Below are 16421 nucleotides of genomic sequence, written 5' to 3'. Positions count from 1 at the left end.
GGTTGGCATTACGTGACTTATAGGAGGTGAAGTGCACTTTGTAGCTGCGACTGGTACCACAATTTCAAGGCCGGGGCGAGTGTCCTCTTTTTGTGGAAATGGGAATAAGGTCACCCTAACGACGTTATCTCGTTAAGCATAGTGTTTGCGTATATTTAGCATGTAACGTTACGACGTAGCCTACATACGGCTCGTTCAACCTAAGGTACGGGAGCGTAGTAGTGCATACTGTACTTGCATATAAACGACGTTATGACGAATGGCTCGTTCTACTTTTGTCAAGTGAAGGATGATCAAGGCCCAGCGGGAATCACGCCTAAATCCCGCTGGGCATTATTTAACCAAACGTTAGCTTACTAAAAGCTTACTGCCGATCGAAATTATATACCTACCTTACACTAAGACATTAATAATAGTGTGTGTGTTACTAATTAAGGTACATGTCTTACCTTAACTGAGCCAGAAGGTACGTTGGAGGTATGCGGGAAAGTGTCCGCTTCCGCTATTAGCGAGTCTGTAACAAGTCAATTGGAGTTCAGAGCTCAAAAAAAATTTTACTCCGAAAAACAGAACACCAGCTCTCTTTTTCGGAATATTTTTTTTCACCGTTTTTTCCCCAAGTTTTTCTGAATAAATTTTCCTCCTGTGTTTCTGAATAATTTTTTTCAGCCTGTTTTTCTGAAAAAATATTTAAGTAAAACAGGAAAAAAATATTCAGAAAAACAGAAAATAAAAAAAATACTCAAAAAAACAAAGCAACCCCCCAAAAAAATCAGAAAAACAGGAGGTTTTATTTCAAGTGAATGCAATACGCTTCTGTAGACCTTAAAGGGACACGAGACTCAAAATTCATTTTCCTTAACTAGTGCTCACAGTTTGCACATGCGCATCGCGTCAACATCCGCACAGGATTCAAATACAAATACTGTAGTTGTCAAGACAACCAGGAAAGTTCCAAGTGCGAATCTGAGAGGTATATAAAAAAAGACAACTTTTCGAGAGCAAACGCACATTACAATCGAACACAGTTAATATATGTTACCTATCATTTTACTCGTGTGGCAGATTTTTTTCCGTCTAAAACAAGTCTCCGCTCCAAATGTTGTCAAGCGGACAAGGTGTTACTGCGCGCAGGGGCCAAGATGGAGAAGAGCGGCGGGCAAGGAGTCGGCAAGGTTTTGGTGCCCAGGAGTTTCTCGACGGCTCCAAATATGAAGGCGAATTTGTCAATGGCCTCAAACACGGCAAGGGGAGGTACACCTGGAAAAATGAAGAGGTAATTAATTACCTCGACTTCATGTGGCTCTCTCCATTCCACCGTGTACGAAGTCGACTTCTTTTTACGCGCTGTCCACAAATGTTCAGGTTTCTCACCAGCTTGTGCTTTCGAACACATTTATTCATAGGACATTTCGTTTGGTCCATCAAGTTAAAGATACCTAATTACAAACCCGTGTCATGAACTCAGTTTTGTCAGGTTTTATTGCATGTTTAATGTAGTGGTTATACTCAGGCCCGTTCACCAGTTCGCCCATTTTATTGAACCAGGTAAAATACAGAAAACCTCTCTGACAATGTCAATTGTGTTATTATTATTAATATATATATATATACAGTATATATCATTATTATATTTGTAAATGGAGAATATAGTATAAGTGTCCTGTAAAGTATTGTTAACATTAACTTGTGAAAGTGTGCCTAATTGAGAGTCAAAAGATAACATCCTTCAAATATCTGCTGTGTGCAGTTCTATGAGGGCTCTTTCTACAAAGACTACAGGCATGGTGATGGAATGTACTGTTGGCGCACGGGCAACAAATTCATTGGCAAATTCTACCTTAACTGGAGAGAAGGATATGGAAAACATATTTTTCCTGATGGAGCCACATTTAAGGTAACCCGAATGAAATGCACTTTCAATGGTGGGAGGTAACCAAGCACAAATACTTCATACACCAACTAGATCCTCCTCTCCTTTTCAGGGTTTGTATCATGCTGACCAGAGGTTTGGTCCAGGTGTGCTTAGTGAGCCATCAGGATGTCAAGATATAGGTCTATGGCACGGGAAGCATCTGATACAAATGTGTAACTCTGTACAAGGGAGCTTCAGCCTGAAAAACTTAACTGAATATGCTGCCTACTTGGAGCAAACTACTGTCTCGGGTTCTCAGAGTCAGGTAAAATACCCACCTATAATACGTTTTAAACAGTATTAGAAAAAAAAGAAAGAACTACCAAGCAGTAAGCACTGTATAATACTGAAGTATTGTGTAACGATAATGCTTGTTGTAAACATTGGTTGAGTTCAACAAAGTATTACTCATTGCAGACCTTCCATATTTGAAAGTAAAATAGCTTGTATATACAGTACATCATTGTCCTGTATCAGTTTGTAATGTGGATACGAACATTAATTTTTGCCTTTTTAAAATTTTTATTTTTACTTTTCATTAGGATACATTACTCTCTAATGTGTGAATCTGAAGTAAATATGATAAGTGGTTACTGGTTAGGGATGGCCATTAGACTTAATTTCATTGATCAACAATGAGGGGAATCCATGCTTAGTTAAGATTTTGAGTTCATTTTCTCATCGTATTTACCAAGTGTAAGTAATGTAATTTAATTGTTTTGTTGTTGATGGCAGAATACGAAAATATTTTTTTTCTTAACACTAACATTTAGGGCCCTATTTTTGTAGACAGCTCTCAGCCATAAAAACTGGCACCTCTTAATTTTTGTGCTGAAGCAAGTCTAGTTTTTGAGAATTTGACAGACCACGCTGCGCCATGCTGGCCATTCTGGTGGACCGAGGGCCTTTTCTTTTACACTTTGACAGAAGGTAGACTATATTTTAGACCAGGTGAAAGCAGGTCTAAGTTGTGGCTCGGGTGGTGTAATGCGATTTTGGCGGCTTTGATCGAGGTACAGGCAGACATATTCTGAGATCTGTGGACGTGTGTTCAGGATGTCATCGTATTTCTAAATATGAAAACAGCATGCATGAAACCCTCTGAATTTTTGTAGAAATGAATTCAATTATTATCCCTAATTTGGATAATTTATTTGTTTGGAACAAAATTTGAGAATCACTTTGTGGCCAATGACCAAGATTAAGTTAGCAAGGAATTTGTTATCGGACAAATTGGATTTAATAGCTCAAGAAGACGATGCTTAGTGGCCTAATGGTTAACATATTTAGTATGTTAAGACACAATCCATGCATATAACTAATTTGGTGAATAATGAATGTAGCTGTTTTCAGCATATATATGACATTAGGATGAAGAAAATGAATATCAATATGATCACATCTTAAGAGTCTTGGTCAAAGAATGTAACTTTACATTCTTACATACAGCTACATAGAGAAGTATTTGGACATTGAAAGAGATTTTATGATTTGTCCTTTGTACACCACCACAATGGCTTTGAAACTGAAAAAAAGACTTTGGGCAGGTTATGGTGTATTTACAAATGTGCCAAATGTGCATTTTAATCACATCTTTAGCATTTCAAATGTGGCCGCAAAATTAAAGTGGAAGTCAAGTCAAAATGTTTCTTTACAATATGTTCTATGCGCCCCCATTAGTTTAAACACATGGCATTCTGATTAATATTGCATTTTTGGAATATGAATTAAACTGAAAAATCAATTTCACGGGGGCGGCCATTTTGCCACTTGCTGTTGACTGAAAATGACAACACTGTGTCCAAGGGCTCAGCTGGCCATCATGACCAAATCCAACCTCAAGCTGTGGCCAAATTCGTAGACTGATTCCTCGAAGACCCTGCACAGGCTGGGTCCTTCCAAGGCTCCTCCTCATGGATCCTCCTTGGACTGCATAAATGAACTGTGGCGAATTTGGACATGCATTCAGTTAATTTGAACACAGCTGCACGTGAGTCCGGTGGGAGCGGAAATGGAAATGCAGAGTCTGGCGCTCACTCGTGAATATTCGCCATTGACCAAACAGCAGCCAGCAGCAGTGACGGAATCTTTGCTCAGGGCCCATCTCCATGGAAGCAGAGGCCTGATTTGAAGGCCACGTGAATTTGGACACTGCCGTGCGTTTGAGGCGTGCCGGTTGTTATGTCATGTGGCTGTCAAATGCAGCCTTTAAGGATGCAGCTCACAAATTTGGACACAGCCCCAGTTACCTGAGACCTGAGGTAGGCACTGTGATGTCATTTTCAGTCGACAGCAAGTGGCTATCTATCTATACAGGCAAAATGGCTGCCCCCTGAGATGGATAAAAATGGGTGCAATTTTCTGCTTTATTAATACTCCACAAAAGCAAGATTAATCACAATAGTGGGAGCGCATTCAGTAATACATAATATTGTAAAGAACATTTCTGACTTGACTTTCCTTTTAAAAGAAAAACAAGTTACTGTCATTGTCCACATATTTTTCAATGTAATTTGTAGGCTATGTGCTAGAGACAGCACTAAATAAATAATAATATACAATCATTAAAAGATAAATAAATATATAAGAATAATGATAATAATAATGACATGTATTTTTCAATTTTTCAGAGTTCAGCTTGTAGTTTTCCCATATAACTCACTTCAATGTTTCCACTCCTTTAGATAGAGAAAGATGACAATTTGCTGCTTTATGATGACTTTACTATACTCCCTTCCGGGATTGAGAATTATTCCAAAGATGGTGACCACCTTCCATTGCCCTCGGGTATTAGAAGAGACCTTGACCAGCATTTTTTCGGCCAGCTGTGTGAACCTGATTCTCAGCCGTATGAAGGCCACAAACGAGATCCACTATCCACGCTGCCATTACCGGCCAAAATGCTGTTGCATATTCACAAACACAGGTTATATGCAATTTGTTTGTACACAATACTGTATTTACAAAAAGGAAAGCCTGCATAAAAATATTTTTGAAAATGAAAATGTGTTGCAATTTGTGTCTTTTTGTGTCTCTCAGGCGACAAGCTGAAACTTTGGACTGGGATGTAGCAGAAGTTCTTTCATTAAAAAAGGATGGTTTCAGTCCTAAAGGACCTTTGGAAGTAGCATCAGAACTGTTGATCCAGCAAGCATCCAGAGGAGAACGGCAGGCTGTGTTGAATATCCTCCTGGATGGCCTTGTTCACCCGGATGTAGCAGATTCTCAGGGACATACTGCTTTGATTGCTGCTGTGGTCAAATCAACTTATTTTTCTTCTTTATTCTCCTTATCTCCTTTCTTTTTCAAATTAGCTGCTTATTTTGTGATTGTAATCTGTGCTGACAAGTGTTGCTATTTTTTGTGTTCTCCAGGTAAACTGCCATGATGATGTAATCCACCTATTGTTAGACATGGGTGCTAATATTGACAAGGTGAATTGTGAGGGATTATCAGCATTGTCGGTGTGTCATGTCCTCTACTATCCTTGTCAGCCTTTCTACTTTCTTTCTGGACCCCGAACCCAAACACAGGTACCATTCATTTTTTGTTTTGTTTTTAACAAGCATTTCTCAATGTAACAACTATGGCCTGGTTGTTCAATTCTTGGTTATTATATCCCACAATTGCTCTTTTTGTTTACTTCCGGGTCGGCAAAAGAAATGCATACTGTCCAAACAACCCTTGGCACTCGCCGATTACATTTAAAAAAGCAGGAACTTTTCTGCTGTCGAATAAAACATTATTCAATCAATGGTTGAAACAATTCATGAGTTTTTGTGATTTTTTTTTTAAAATTATTCATTATAAAAATAATTCTACTGTGTGTCTTTTCAGTGAATATTTTGTGTCATATTTTTGCCAATATTTTTGTCGCATATAATATTGCATGTTTTGTATGATTTGGTTTCTCACATTTTTGTCAAATGTTTTTTTTGTCTAACATTTGTATTTTTGACTGATTTGTATTTTTGTGTAATATTTTGATAGCATAGTTTAGATTTATTTGTCTTGTTTTTGTATTTACATACTTCTATGTGTGTATTTTTCATCTAATATTTGTAATTATTATTTTAAAGTAAAATTAATTTAAAAATAATAATTATTATTATATTAAATTAAAATAAAATTTAAATAATTAGCCACTATTCACAGGGTTGTTGTCTGATTATTGACGTGAAAGCTAACAAGAATAATCACAGGTAACCTCTCTTTGGAATCACCTCCCACTAAATGTTGGGCAAGTCCCCTCTCCGTCCACTTTTAGAACTCGTCTTAAAAACTTTTTATTTTTATATAAAAAACATTTTATTGGTTCTCTTTTGACTCAATATGAGACTTGGCATTGTATTACAGCTAAGCGCTAGCGTGTGCGTAACTCTTCATCAGAATAATCACCAATGTCAAAATCAAACCCTCGATAGACTCTTTTTCTTGCGCTCAACGGGCATCAAGACGGCAGCATTAGCTACAAACGCAGAGTAAACCACACTGTTAAAATGTTAGCGGTGCTCCTTAGGTTTATTAACTTTAACAGCAAGTTAACAGCCGGTTAAAGTTAACAGAGTTTTGAACAGCAAGAAAACAGTGCTTTTAAAGTTAATGGTCGCTTAAATCTACTTAACCAGTGGATAAAAAGTTTAAAAAGGTCATGTTGAAGCTTTTCTACATCATGCATGCTCCACCAATGCCCAGATGAGTACGGAGAGCCCTGACTGTTTTACTCTGACTATTTTACTCTGACTGTACCTATCAGCTTTTATCTGCCCTTTATAGTAGAGTGTGCAGACCCCACACACTCCACAGTTCCTTTGCGAAGGGGAGGGGTGGAGTTTTTCTTACCTCATCTGAAGTCATATCTTCATTTGTCAGCTGTGGCTGTCGCTTGAAGATCGTGCACGTACTCGCACGCGCACCATGAACGGGCCTGACACAGATTATGCAGGTACGCTTTGTGCCAGAGGTGGCAGTCGTGAGTAAACAAGTGACAAACTGCACAAAGATCCTTTAAAGATATAACCAAGTTTTGAACAATTGGGCCTATATCTATAATTGAGCCATGACTCGTCATATTTTTCCATGTCTCGTCAGGATTTGATGTCATATTGTGGAAAACCACTACAGACCAGCCCACAGGACTTCACTACAGACTCATCTAGTCAAAACAGCAGACCTCAGACAAATTCTACTGTTCTGACCAACTGGGATCTTACCTCTGATCAGTAGGCATATAACATCTGCATTTATAACAACCTACATTACATAAGTGGCTCTCAAACATTTTATATGAAGTGGCCATTAAAAAATATTTACAGTAACTCTTTAATCTAGTGTTGTGTCACCATAACCCAAATTAAAATAAAGCTGAGTAGTGATCATCAAAAATGTGGGAGAGGGTTTATTCCTAAAAACAAAAGCATATTTAATATCATTCTAAGCCACTTAAAAAACATAAATAATGAAGTTTTAAAATGTTTTGCCCTTAAGTTGTTTTTTTTTAACAAAATAAAGGTTTGAAAACAAACAGTTCTAAACGATAAATGCCATCGTCTTTATTGCTAAGCTTTACTTAACTCATTTTCTCCCAAAAATTATTAATACATTCTATTATGAATATTACCATGCTCCCAAAGACGTATTTATACTTTTTTAAATTAATGTATTGTATGCTAGAACATACAGAAGGCTTTGATGCAGCCTCTCAACTGAAGAGAATGCATGAAGCGTAGTTATTACAAAAAAGGCCATGTTGCAACAAGCTCTTTTTGTCAGTGTTTTCACCAGGAATGTGAATATTGATGAAACCTAGCTATATTCTAATGCTAATTGCTGCAAAACAGAAACAGATAGAAATATTTTTTTTATATAAAATTCTCCAGGGGGCAGCTGAAGCTCTGAGCCACACTGGGTTGCCCCAGCATTCTGATACTCAGGAGACTGTGCGCAGAATGGCTGCCATGAAGTTTGAGTATGTTTCATTCATCTCTACTTTTCCCCGTTTGTATCTATAAACATGCATTTGTATGCGTTTGTGTGACCAGGCACCGTGTTCGTTTGAACACAATGAAGCTGCTGTTGGACCGGGGTGCTGACCCCAACGCTTCAATAGTCCCCTTACCTGTTCTCTTTCTGGCCATTATGGCAGCCGATACAGAGACTGTCAGGAGACTTCTTCTGTGTGGAGCTCAAACAAATGTTTGTCTTTCATCTGAGGTAACAAATTATATGGTTACTGAGACTTTGTTTGATTAGAAATGGCACCACTTCTCACCAACCAATGCCTCCTTTCCTGCCCTGCATTCGCCCCTTTCCACAGATAATGTAGTCAGCTAACCTTTTCATTGTGTTATAGAAAACAGGCCTTTATCCTCTACATGTGGCTGCGGCACTGCCGGGCCCAGAAGGTCCCAAAATCACAGAACTGGTGCTGCATGCTTTAGCTGACCCAGATGCACGAGCATGTGACCAGACGGAAATCTGTGAACCAAGCAAAGTGTGTATATTCATCTGCACATTAAATTGTATGGAGTAAAATTTACTCTATTTAAAGTGGGTAGGCTAAGATTTACACTAGGAAGAGAGTAAAATTAAAAAATCACTCAAGGGTTGAGGAACGAACTCACGACCTCCATCGACCTTCAGCTTGAGAGACTGCCACACTATTACCTGAGCTTTGATCTCCAAAGACCAAAGACATTTTTGGTCTAGGTTTAGGTAGATTCCAGCTGACACGAGCGATATACTAACACAAAGCAGGAGCTGCGTGACCTCATTGGCAGTCTCCCAAGTTGAAGTCGTAAGTTTGTTCCTCAACTCTTGACTTTTATTTATTTATTTATTTTCCAATTCTTCATTTTACTCTCTTCCAAGTGTAAATATTACTCTAAAACTGAGTCTATTTGGTCCCACTTTAAATAGAGTCAAATTTACTCTACAGAATTTACTGTGTGTTTGTAGTTAAATTGGTAGAATTATTAATCACGTCTGACTGTTTTGCAGGTGTCCACAATGGCAAGAAAATCATGGAGCACCAGTGAGAAGCCATTTCCCGAAGAAGGAGGCAGGACAGCTTTACATGTGGCCTGCCAGCGAGAAACGGATCACTCTGTGAGTACTAACAATACAGAAAGACCAAATATGCACACAAACATGCAGGCCTTGTTAGTAACACTTTTCCTGGTTTTCCTTTTTTACCGCCTGACAATGCTTTGGATGGGTTTTGGATTCCTGCTTTTAAAGGCTCTAGCTCACGTATCTATAATAAGAGTTTCTTGTTTGTGTTGAATCTCTGAGCCCAATTCAGTCACTTTGGGAGAAGGGCCTGGCTCTGATGATGGCTGAGGAGGAGCGATGAGAGATTTGAAGAATCCTCTGTCTGCATGTGCAAGACACAATCATATTCAATATAAAATTATACAGGATATGCTATCTTTTGCTACTCTGCTAGCCAGGAGATTAATTGTAATTAGTTAGAAATCACACCCACTGGATCAGAGACATTTTATTTTTGTGAATTAGAGAAAATTAGACTGTCCTTAATCGGCCGCACAACTGAATTTGGGAGCTTATAGGATTCATTTCTTGATTTTTTAAAAAAAAATTTGCACCCACTCACACAAACCACAAACACGCACACATACAAACATAGTCTCCCAGGCGGGGAAGCGAACCCACGCCAACTTGCCTCGGAGGCAAGTGACGGTCCCACTGGAGCCCTTATTTCTTGAATTTGCTAAGAAGACCAACCAATCTGTGATTCCCATCTCATCTGTTCAACTTTGAGTTGCATTTTAATGTATGAAAGGTACTATATAAATAACATTTGATTCGATTCGATTCGATTCGATTCGATTCGATTCGATTCGATTCGATTCGATTTGATTCGATTTGATCTGACTGAGATGGTTTGGATATTTAGATATATATTATTTACATTTTTGCTCTGATTGGGGTCATATGCCACCACTTTGATTTTGGAGGACTTTTGCGTTCTGTTGTAGTTTATTCTGACCTGACTGATTTGCCTGTTGCTGTTTGGTTGTGCATATTATTGTTTTATTTCATTTGTGGTTGCTTTTTCTTTTTATATATAGGTTTATTGATTTGTTAAATTACTGCAGATTCTCGTTCTGTTTTGCTAGTTTGATTTGCAGGGGTCCATTCAGTTGGCTGAACACAATTCCAATTTGGACTTTTTGATTTGTGTTGCTAAATGATAAATATTAGTAATAGTAGTAATAAAAGTATAGTAGTATAATAAAATCATTTATCCAAAAGTTTGTTGTAATGTTGATTTCACGACCAAGGAACGCTGCAAGAAACAACTATTTTCTTCACTGCACACTGATGCTAGGCATCTTATGCTGTACTTTTGATATTTCATAGCATCATTTATAATGCTTTCAAGATAAGTGGGTGTCCCCACCTACCAATTTCAAGGGGTTCCTCCTTGGTCAGCCAACAGATTTGAGTGAAGACAATTTTCTGTACCCAAACTTGCTCCTAAAGCAAGAAAAGTCTGGAATATCTGAAAAAGTGTACAGACAAATGGTGATTTTGCATCACGTTTGACTTATCCGTATTTATTTATTTATTTGTTTGTTTGTTTGTTCATTTTTATCCAGAATGCCAGCAAGGTGGTATCCCTGTTGCTCTCACATAAAGCCAGAACAGACCTCCTCTGGAGTGGACACTCACCTCTCTCATTGGCTATAGCAAGTGGCAATGATATGGTAATATTACACACACTCTTAAATGGACAGTCTGAAATCTCCACTAATCCTTTCACAGTCTAACTCCTGAATGCCACTTATTGACTAAGGAGATGTGCTGTATATGGGTGCTTCACTAAAATGTCTTCAGTCTAAACACTGTTTGTCACAGTGCCTTAAGGTTTGTTGTGGTGATGGTCGCCTCACACATCATTGTGACTTGTACATTAAATCTGGGTTACCTTCCTTAAGTGCACGTAGGTACACTCACTGGCTGACTTTTTTTTATTTATTTTTATTTAAATAAAACTCTTCTTAGCATTTTATTTAAGGACTTTTAAACAGAGAACTGCAGGATATTATGCATTACGATCCTGTGATATTCTCCATTTTTCTGTTCCTCGTGTCAGAACTGAACGAGGGAAGAGAGCATTCAGTGTTGCTGCCCCCACAGCCTGGAAATCTTTACAGACTGAACGAAAGCTCTCAGAGCCTATTACAATTGGAGCCTTTCGATCCATATTGACTCATAAACAATGTGAGACGACTCAACAGTGCCTGTGTGTAGAATTTGTTATTTGTCCTTTAACGTGTATTCACTTTATTTTATTATTTTTAAGACATTATACATTTGTAAAATGTATTTAAATTTATTGTATGTATAGTTGGGGTGCGCAGTGAGCTGGGTGGCAGCCAAAGGCGGGGGCCTTTGCGGTCCGACCCACGGCTACTGAAGCTAGCTGGCAGACCCAAACGCATTGTGAGGGTCTGCTGGGAACGTCTGGCAGAATCCCGTCAGAAAGACTTTCAACACCCACCTCCGGCAGAACTTCTCCCTTGTCCCGAGGGAGGCGGGGGACATTGAATCCGAGTGGACCATGTTCCGCGCCTCCATTGTTAAGGCGGCTGATCAGAGCTGTAGCCGTAAGGTGGTTGGTGCCTGTTGTGGCGGCAATCCTCGAACCCACTGGTAGACACCAGCGGTAAGGGATGCCGTCAAGCTGAAGAAGGAGTCTTATTGGGTCTTTTGGCCTGTGGGACTCCGGAGGCAGCTGACAGGTACCGGCTGGCCAAGCGGAAGGCAGCTTTGGTGGTCGCTGAGGCAAAAACTCGGTCATGGGGGGAGTTCGGTGAGGTCATGGAAAACGACTTCCGGACGGTTTTGAAGAAATTTTGGTCCACCATCCGGCGTCTCAGGGGAGGAAAACAGTGTGCCATTAACACTGTGTATAGTGGAGATGAGGTGCTGCTGACCTCGCCACAGGACGTCATGAATCGGTGGAGAGAATACTTTGAAGCCCTCCTTAACTCCACCGACACATCTTCCTTTGAGGAAGCAGGGTCTGGGGACTCTGAGGTGGGCTCCCCTATCTCTGGGGTCGAAGTCACTGAGGTGGTTGGAAAGCTCCTCTGTGGCAAGGCCCCGGGGGTGGATGAGATCCGCCTGGAGTTCCTAACGGCTTTGGATGTTGTGGGGCTGTCGTGGTCGACACGCCTCTACAGCATCGCGTGGACATCAGGGACAGTGCCTCTGGATTGGCAGACCGGGGTGGTGGTCCCCCTTTTTAAGAAGGGGGACCGCAGGGTGTGTTCCAACTATAGAGGGATCACACTCCTCAGCATCCCTGGTAAGGTCTATTCAGGGGTTCTGGAGAGGAGGGTCCGTCGGGAAGTCGAATCTAGGATTCAGGAGGAGCAGTGTGGTTTTCGTCCCGGCCGTGGAACAGTGGATCAGCTCTACACCCTTGGCAGGATCCTCGAGGGTGCATGGGAGTTCGCCCAACCAGTCCACATGTGCTTTGTGGACTTGGAGAAGGCGTTTGCCCGTGTCCCTCGGGGATTACTGTGGGGGGTGCTTCGGGAGTACGGGGTACCAAGCCCCCTGATACGGGCTGCTTGGTCCCTGTACGACCGATGTCACAGTTTGGTCCGCATTGCCAGTAGAAAGTCGAATTTGTTTCCAGTGAGGGTTGGACTCCGCCAAGGTTGCCCTTTGTCAGATTGTCCAGATTCTGTTCATAACTTTTATGGACAGAATTTCTAGGCGCAGCCGAGGCATTTAGGGGGGCCGGTTTGATGGCCTCAACATTGCATCTCTGCTTTTTGCAGATGATGTCGTGCTGTTGGCTTCTTCAAGCCGTGATCCCCAACTCTCGCTGGAGCAGTTCGCAGCCGAGTATGAAGCGGTTGGGATGAAAATCAGCACCTCCAAATCCAAGACCATGGTCCTCAGTGGTCCTCAGAAAAGAGTGGAGTGACCTCTCCGGGTCAGTAATGAGATCCTGCCCCAAGTGGAGGAGTTCAAGTATCTTGGGGTCTTGTTCACGAGTGAGGGTAGGTTGGATCGGGAGATCGACAGGCGGATCGGTGCAGCGTCTACAGTGATGCGGACTCTGTATCGGTTCGTTGTGGTAAAGAAGGAGCTGAGCTGAAAGGCAAAGCTCTCGATTTACTCGTCGATCTACGTCCCTACCCTCACCATTGGTCACGAGCTATGGGTCGTGACCGAAAGAACAAGATCCCGGATACAAGCGGCCGAAATGAGTTTCCTCCGCAGGTTGTCCGGGCTCTCCCTTAGAGATAGGGTGAGAAGCTCGGTCATCCGGGAGGAGCTCAGTGTCGAGCCGCTACTCCTTCGCGTTGAGAGGAACCAGTTGAGGTGGCTCGGGCATCTGGTTCGGATGCCTCCTGGACGCCTCCCTGGAGAGGTGTTCTGGGCATGTCCCACCAGCAGGAGGCCCCGGGGACGACCCAGGACACGCTGGAGAGACTATGTCTCTCGGCTGGCCTGGAAACGCCTTGGGATCCCGCCGGTGGAGCTGGTTGAGGTGGCTGGGGAGAGGGAAGATCCCCCGCCCCCCATTCACGCTGCCATCCACCCCAACCCAGCCCCAGACACCCTCCCACCTGACATGCATGGCTTTGGAATGTGGGAAGAAACCGGAGTACCCAGAGAAAACCCACGCAAGCACGGGGAGAACATGCACACTCCACCCAGGAAGGCTGAAGCCCGGACTCTATCTCACGTCCTCTGCACTGTGAGGCAACCAGTCAACCACCGTGCCACCCCTGTTGCAATCACTCAAAGAAAAATCTGAGTTATGGAAATAACTGGAATCAGGAGAGCCATGACATTATGTTCTTTACAAGTGTATGTCAACTTTTGATCACAACTTTATCTTAATCTGTTGTTTTCCCTGTGCAGGCGGTGGAGGCGCTGTTAAAAGAAGGTGCAGATCCCAACCTTCCCTTGGGTTGTGGAGTTGGCAATGCCCTATGTTTCATCACTAACTTCTTCTACCACTTGGATGGCAAAAGAACAAAACTGGTATTTACTATTTACCTACACATAGATACAGTAATTCGCCAATGTATACAGGCAATATTTAAAATATTTATTGCAGTCTTTTAACCACCTGCCACATCTGGAAATTCGTAAAAGAGAAAAGAAAAATCTCAGCCTTGCAAAACAAATCCATCCACCTCAAAAATCTCAAATGATTTGGCAACATGGTGAATGAATGGTAGTTCCATATTCAGCCCTGGCCTTCCTTTGTGGTGCTTAAATTTTCACCGTTTCCATGGGTTGCATGGGTTTTCTCTGGGTACGGCTTCCACATTACAAGAACATGCATTTTACATTAATTAAAAGTTGTTTGTAGACTGGCAACCAGTCCAGGATGGGCCATGTCACCCAAAGTCAGCAAAGTGTTCAAGTGAGCTCCAGCTCACCTGTGAACCTGATGAGGTTGTGTTAAAAAAAAAAAAAAAAAATCAGAAGGGAACTATTGAGATGTGTGTATTTATGTCTTTGTCATAGTTGGACATATTAGAAAAGTCTGGTGCTGATATGTTGAACCCAGTCCACGTGGGTGATTGTAAAGGAAATGTGGTTGACTATGCACATCACTCCTTCGACCAGGTAGGACAACTTCATAAATTTGGACGAAATCCAATTTATGACAAATCACTGTATCTGAATATTTAGCAACACAATTTGGTCTCACTTTTTGAAAATGTAATATGTTTATTGTTGTTATGCTTATAGTTTGTTTTCAATTGTTTTACTGTAGTTTACATTTTGGTGTAAAAAAAGCTAAATGTATTGTTTTGTATTGTGTCATATTGTGTTATTAGTTACACCGAATACTTTAATAATTGTCTACCGTCTAGGACTTACGTATTGCCCACACACCCTTCCACATCCTAAACATGGAGGAGAGAGAAACATTCAAAGCAAGGCGTCACCTCCTCAGCAAGATGGGACATCTGCTGAGAGGGGCTGCTGTCCAAAGAGAGAAAGAACAACTGGAGAAAGAGAAAGAACTCCGACTGAATTGTAAGTGAAATGAAAGTCGTTGTGGTGACAGTTTAAGGGAGAAGTTTTTCCTTGCAGGTGAAACCGCCCTTTCTCGTACTGATGCTGACGCCAGCCATAAAACAAAACCTCCCACAGCAGTAAAACAAAGGTACATTAACGCACATCAAAAACCTCTTATATTCTCCAGACATATACTCGTATTATTTGTTTCCTGTACTGACTGCAGGTAATCTGAATCTTTTCTCAGGTCACCATCATGGAAGTTCTGCTACCACTGCGGTCGCTCTGCTGCCGTAAAGCTAACTGCTTGTACTCACTGCCACAGCGTTTTCTATTGCTCGTCAGCTTGTAAACGTAAAGCATGGGATGAGAGACACAGGGAAGAGTGTCTACAGGAATCAGGTGTGAATCAGACCTAGTTTTATCAATTAATCTCAGGAATTTGAAAAAAAAATGAACTATGACTTAATGGTACGACTGTTATTATTTTTATCTCTCCCTATCCAGCTTCTGTTGACAGTTTCGAGAGAATGTTCCTGTTTCAGAACCAACAAGACCCCACTACTGTATTGAAATCCATTGAAATCCCCACATATTCAAATGTCCAATTAAAAATCGTGGGTACTGAAGAAAACCAACCTCTGAGCCTGAATGAAAACTACAGCTACAACTGACAGAATGTGTAACTTGCTCATTAATTTGTACTTGATCAATCTTCCCGTCAAGTGTTTTTATTTTTATTTTTAAAGAGGCTTCATATTGTGCGATGTATTTTCCAATTCATAGATAATGTTTTATCCTGATGTTTTTGTACTGCCATAGTTCTGCATTTGAACTGAACTGTGAAACAAAAAAACATAGTACACACTATCTACTGAGACTGATACTGCAAAAATTGCAGGGGGGCGGGATTTTTTTAAATTTTTATTAATCTTCTATTATGGAAAACTATCTAAATTGTAGAGGATTCCCCCCCTCTGCCTCCTTTTGTAGCTTTTGCACAGCACCATCCTCAGGCCGGAGGAAGGAATGAGTTACAAATACACATATAAACTTTTACTTAGACTTCTCTGGGTGGGTGGCATGTTTAAAGGTGTATTTACTGCTGTCATTTTACGTGAAGCCAGAAGAACAAACTAGAAAATAACTTTTAGATATAGTGAAACATAAAAATCTTTAAATTAAGTCATTTTAAAATGTCACACTAGGACTAATTAAAAACCTCAAAACTGTTGTCAGCTCTAGATCATCTCATCTGCTTTATTTGTTTTGTTTTTTGGAATTATTGGTTCAACTTACTTTGTTATAACAATTCAATGTTTTATTTAATCCTAATGGGATTAATAAACAGTTATTGCCTAATCACCATGTGATTTTGTGCTTTGTGCTTTGTGACAACTACGGCTGTTTGAAAGCGCTATATAAAGATGACTTGGCTTCCTCTGTTTGTGACGTCATATTACCATTTTGAAGC

General features: G+C 40.8%; 1 protein-coding gene across 1 annotated transcript; it reads left to right on the top strand.

Moving 5' to 3' along the window:
• On the top strand, positions 1–16309 carry LOC144062768 (ankyrin repeat and MYND domain-containing protein 1-like). The gene is made up of 20 exons (XM_077584461.1): positions 1–973; positions 1066–1276; positions 1751–1897; positions 1986–2180; positions 4600–4841; positions 4955–5171; positions 5290–5448; positions 7007–7137; positions 7247–7250; positions 7795–7883; positions 7957–8128; positions 8268–8408; positions 8915–9022; positions 10540–10647; positions 13832–13954; positions 14447–14548; positions 14800–14965; positions 15023–15095; positions 15195–15349; positions 15455–16309. The coding sequence occupies exons 2-20, from the start codon at positions 1100–1102 to the stop codon at positions 15619–15621; spliced, it is 2676 nt and encodes an 891-aa protein (XP_077440587.1). The 5' UTR covers positions 1–973; positions 1066–1099; the 3' UTR covers positions 15622–16309.
• Positions 16310–16421: the final 112 nt, after the last annotated feature.

This window comes from Vanacampus margaritifer, chromosome 13, assembly GCF_051991255.1.
Source record: "Vanacampus margaritifer isolate UIUO_Vmar chromosome 13, RoL_Vmar_1.0, whole genome shotgun sequence".
NCBI lineage: Eukaryota > Metazoa > Chordata > Actinopteri > Syngnathiformes > Syngnathidae > Vanacampus > Vanacampus margaritifer.
Note: the sequence above shows the minus strand (reverse complement) of the source record. Positions and strands in the feature narration are given on the sequence as shown.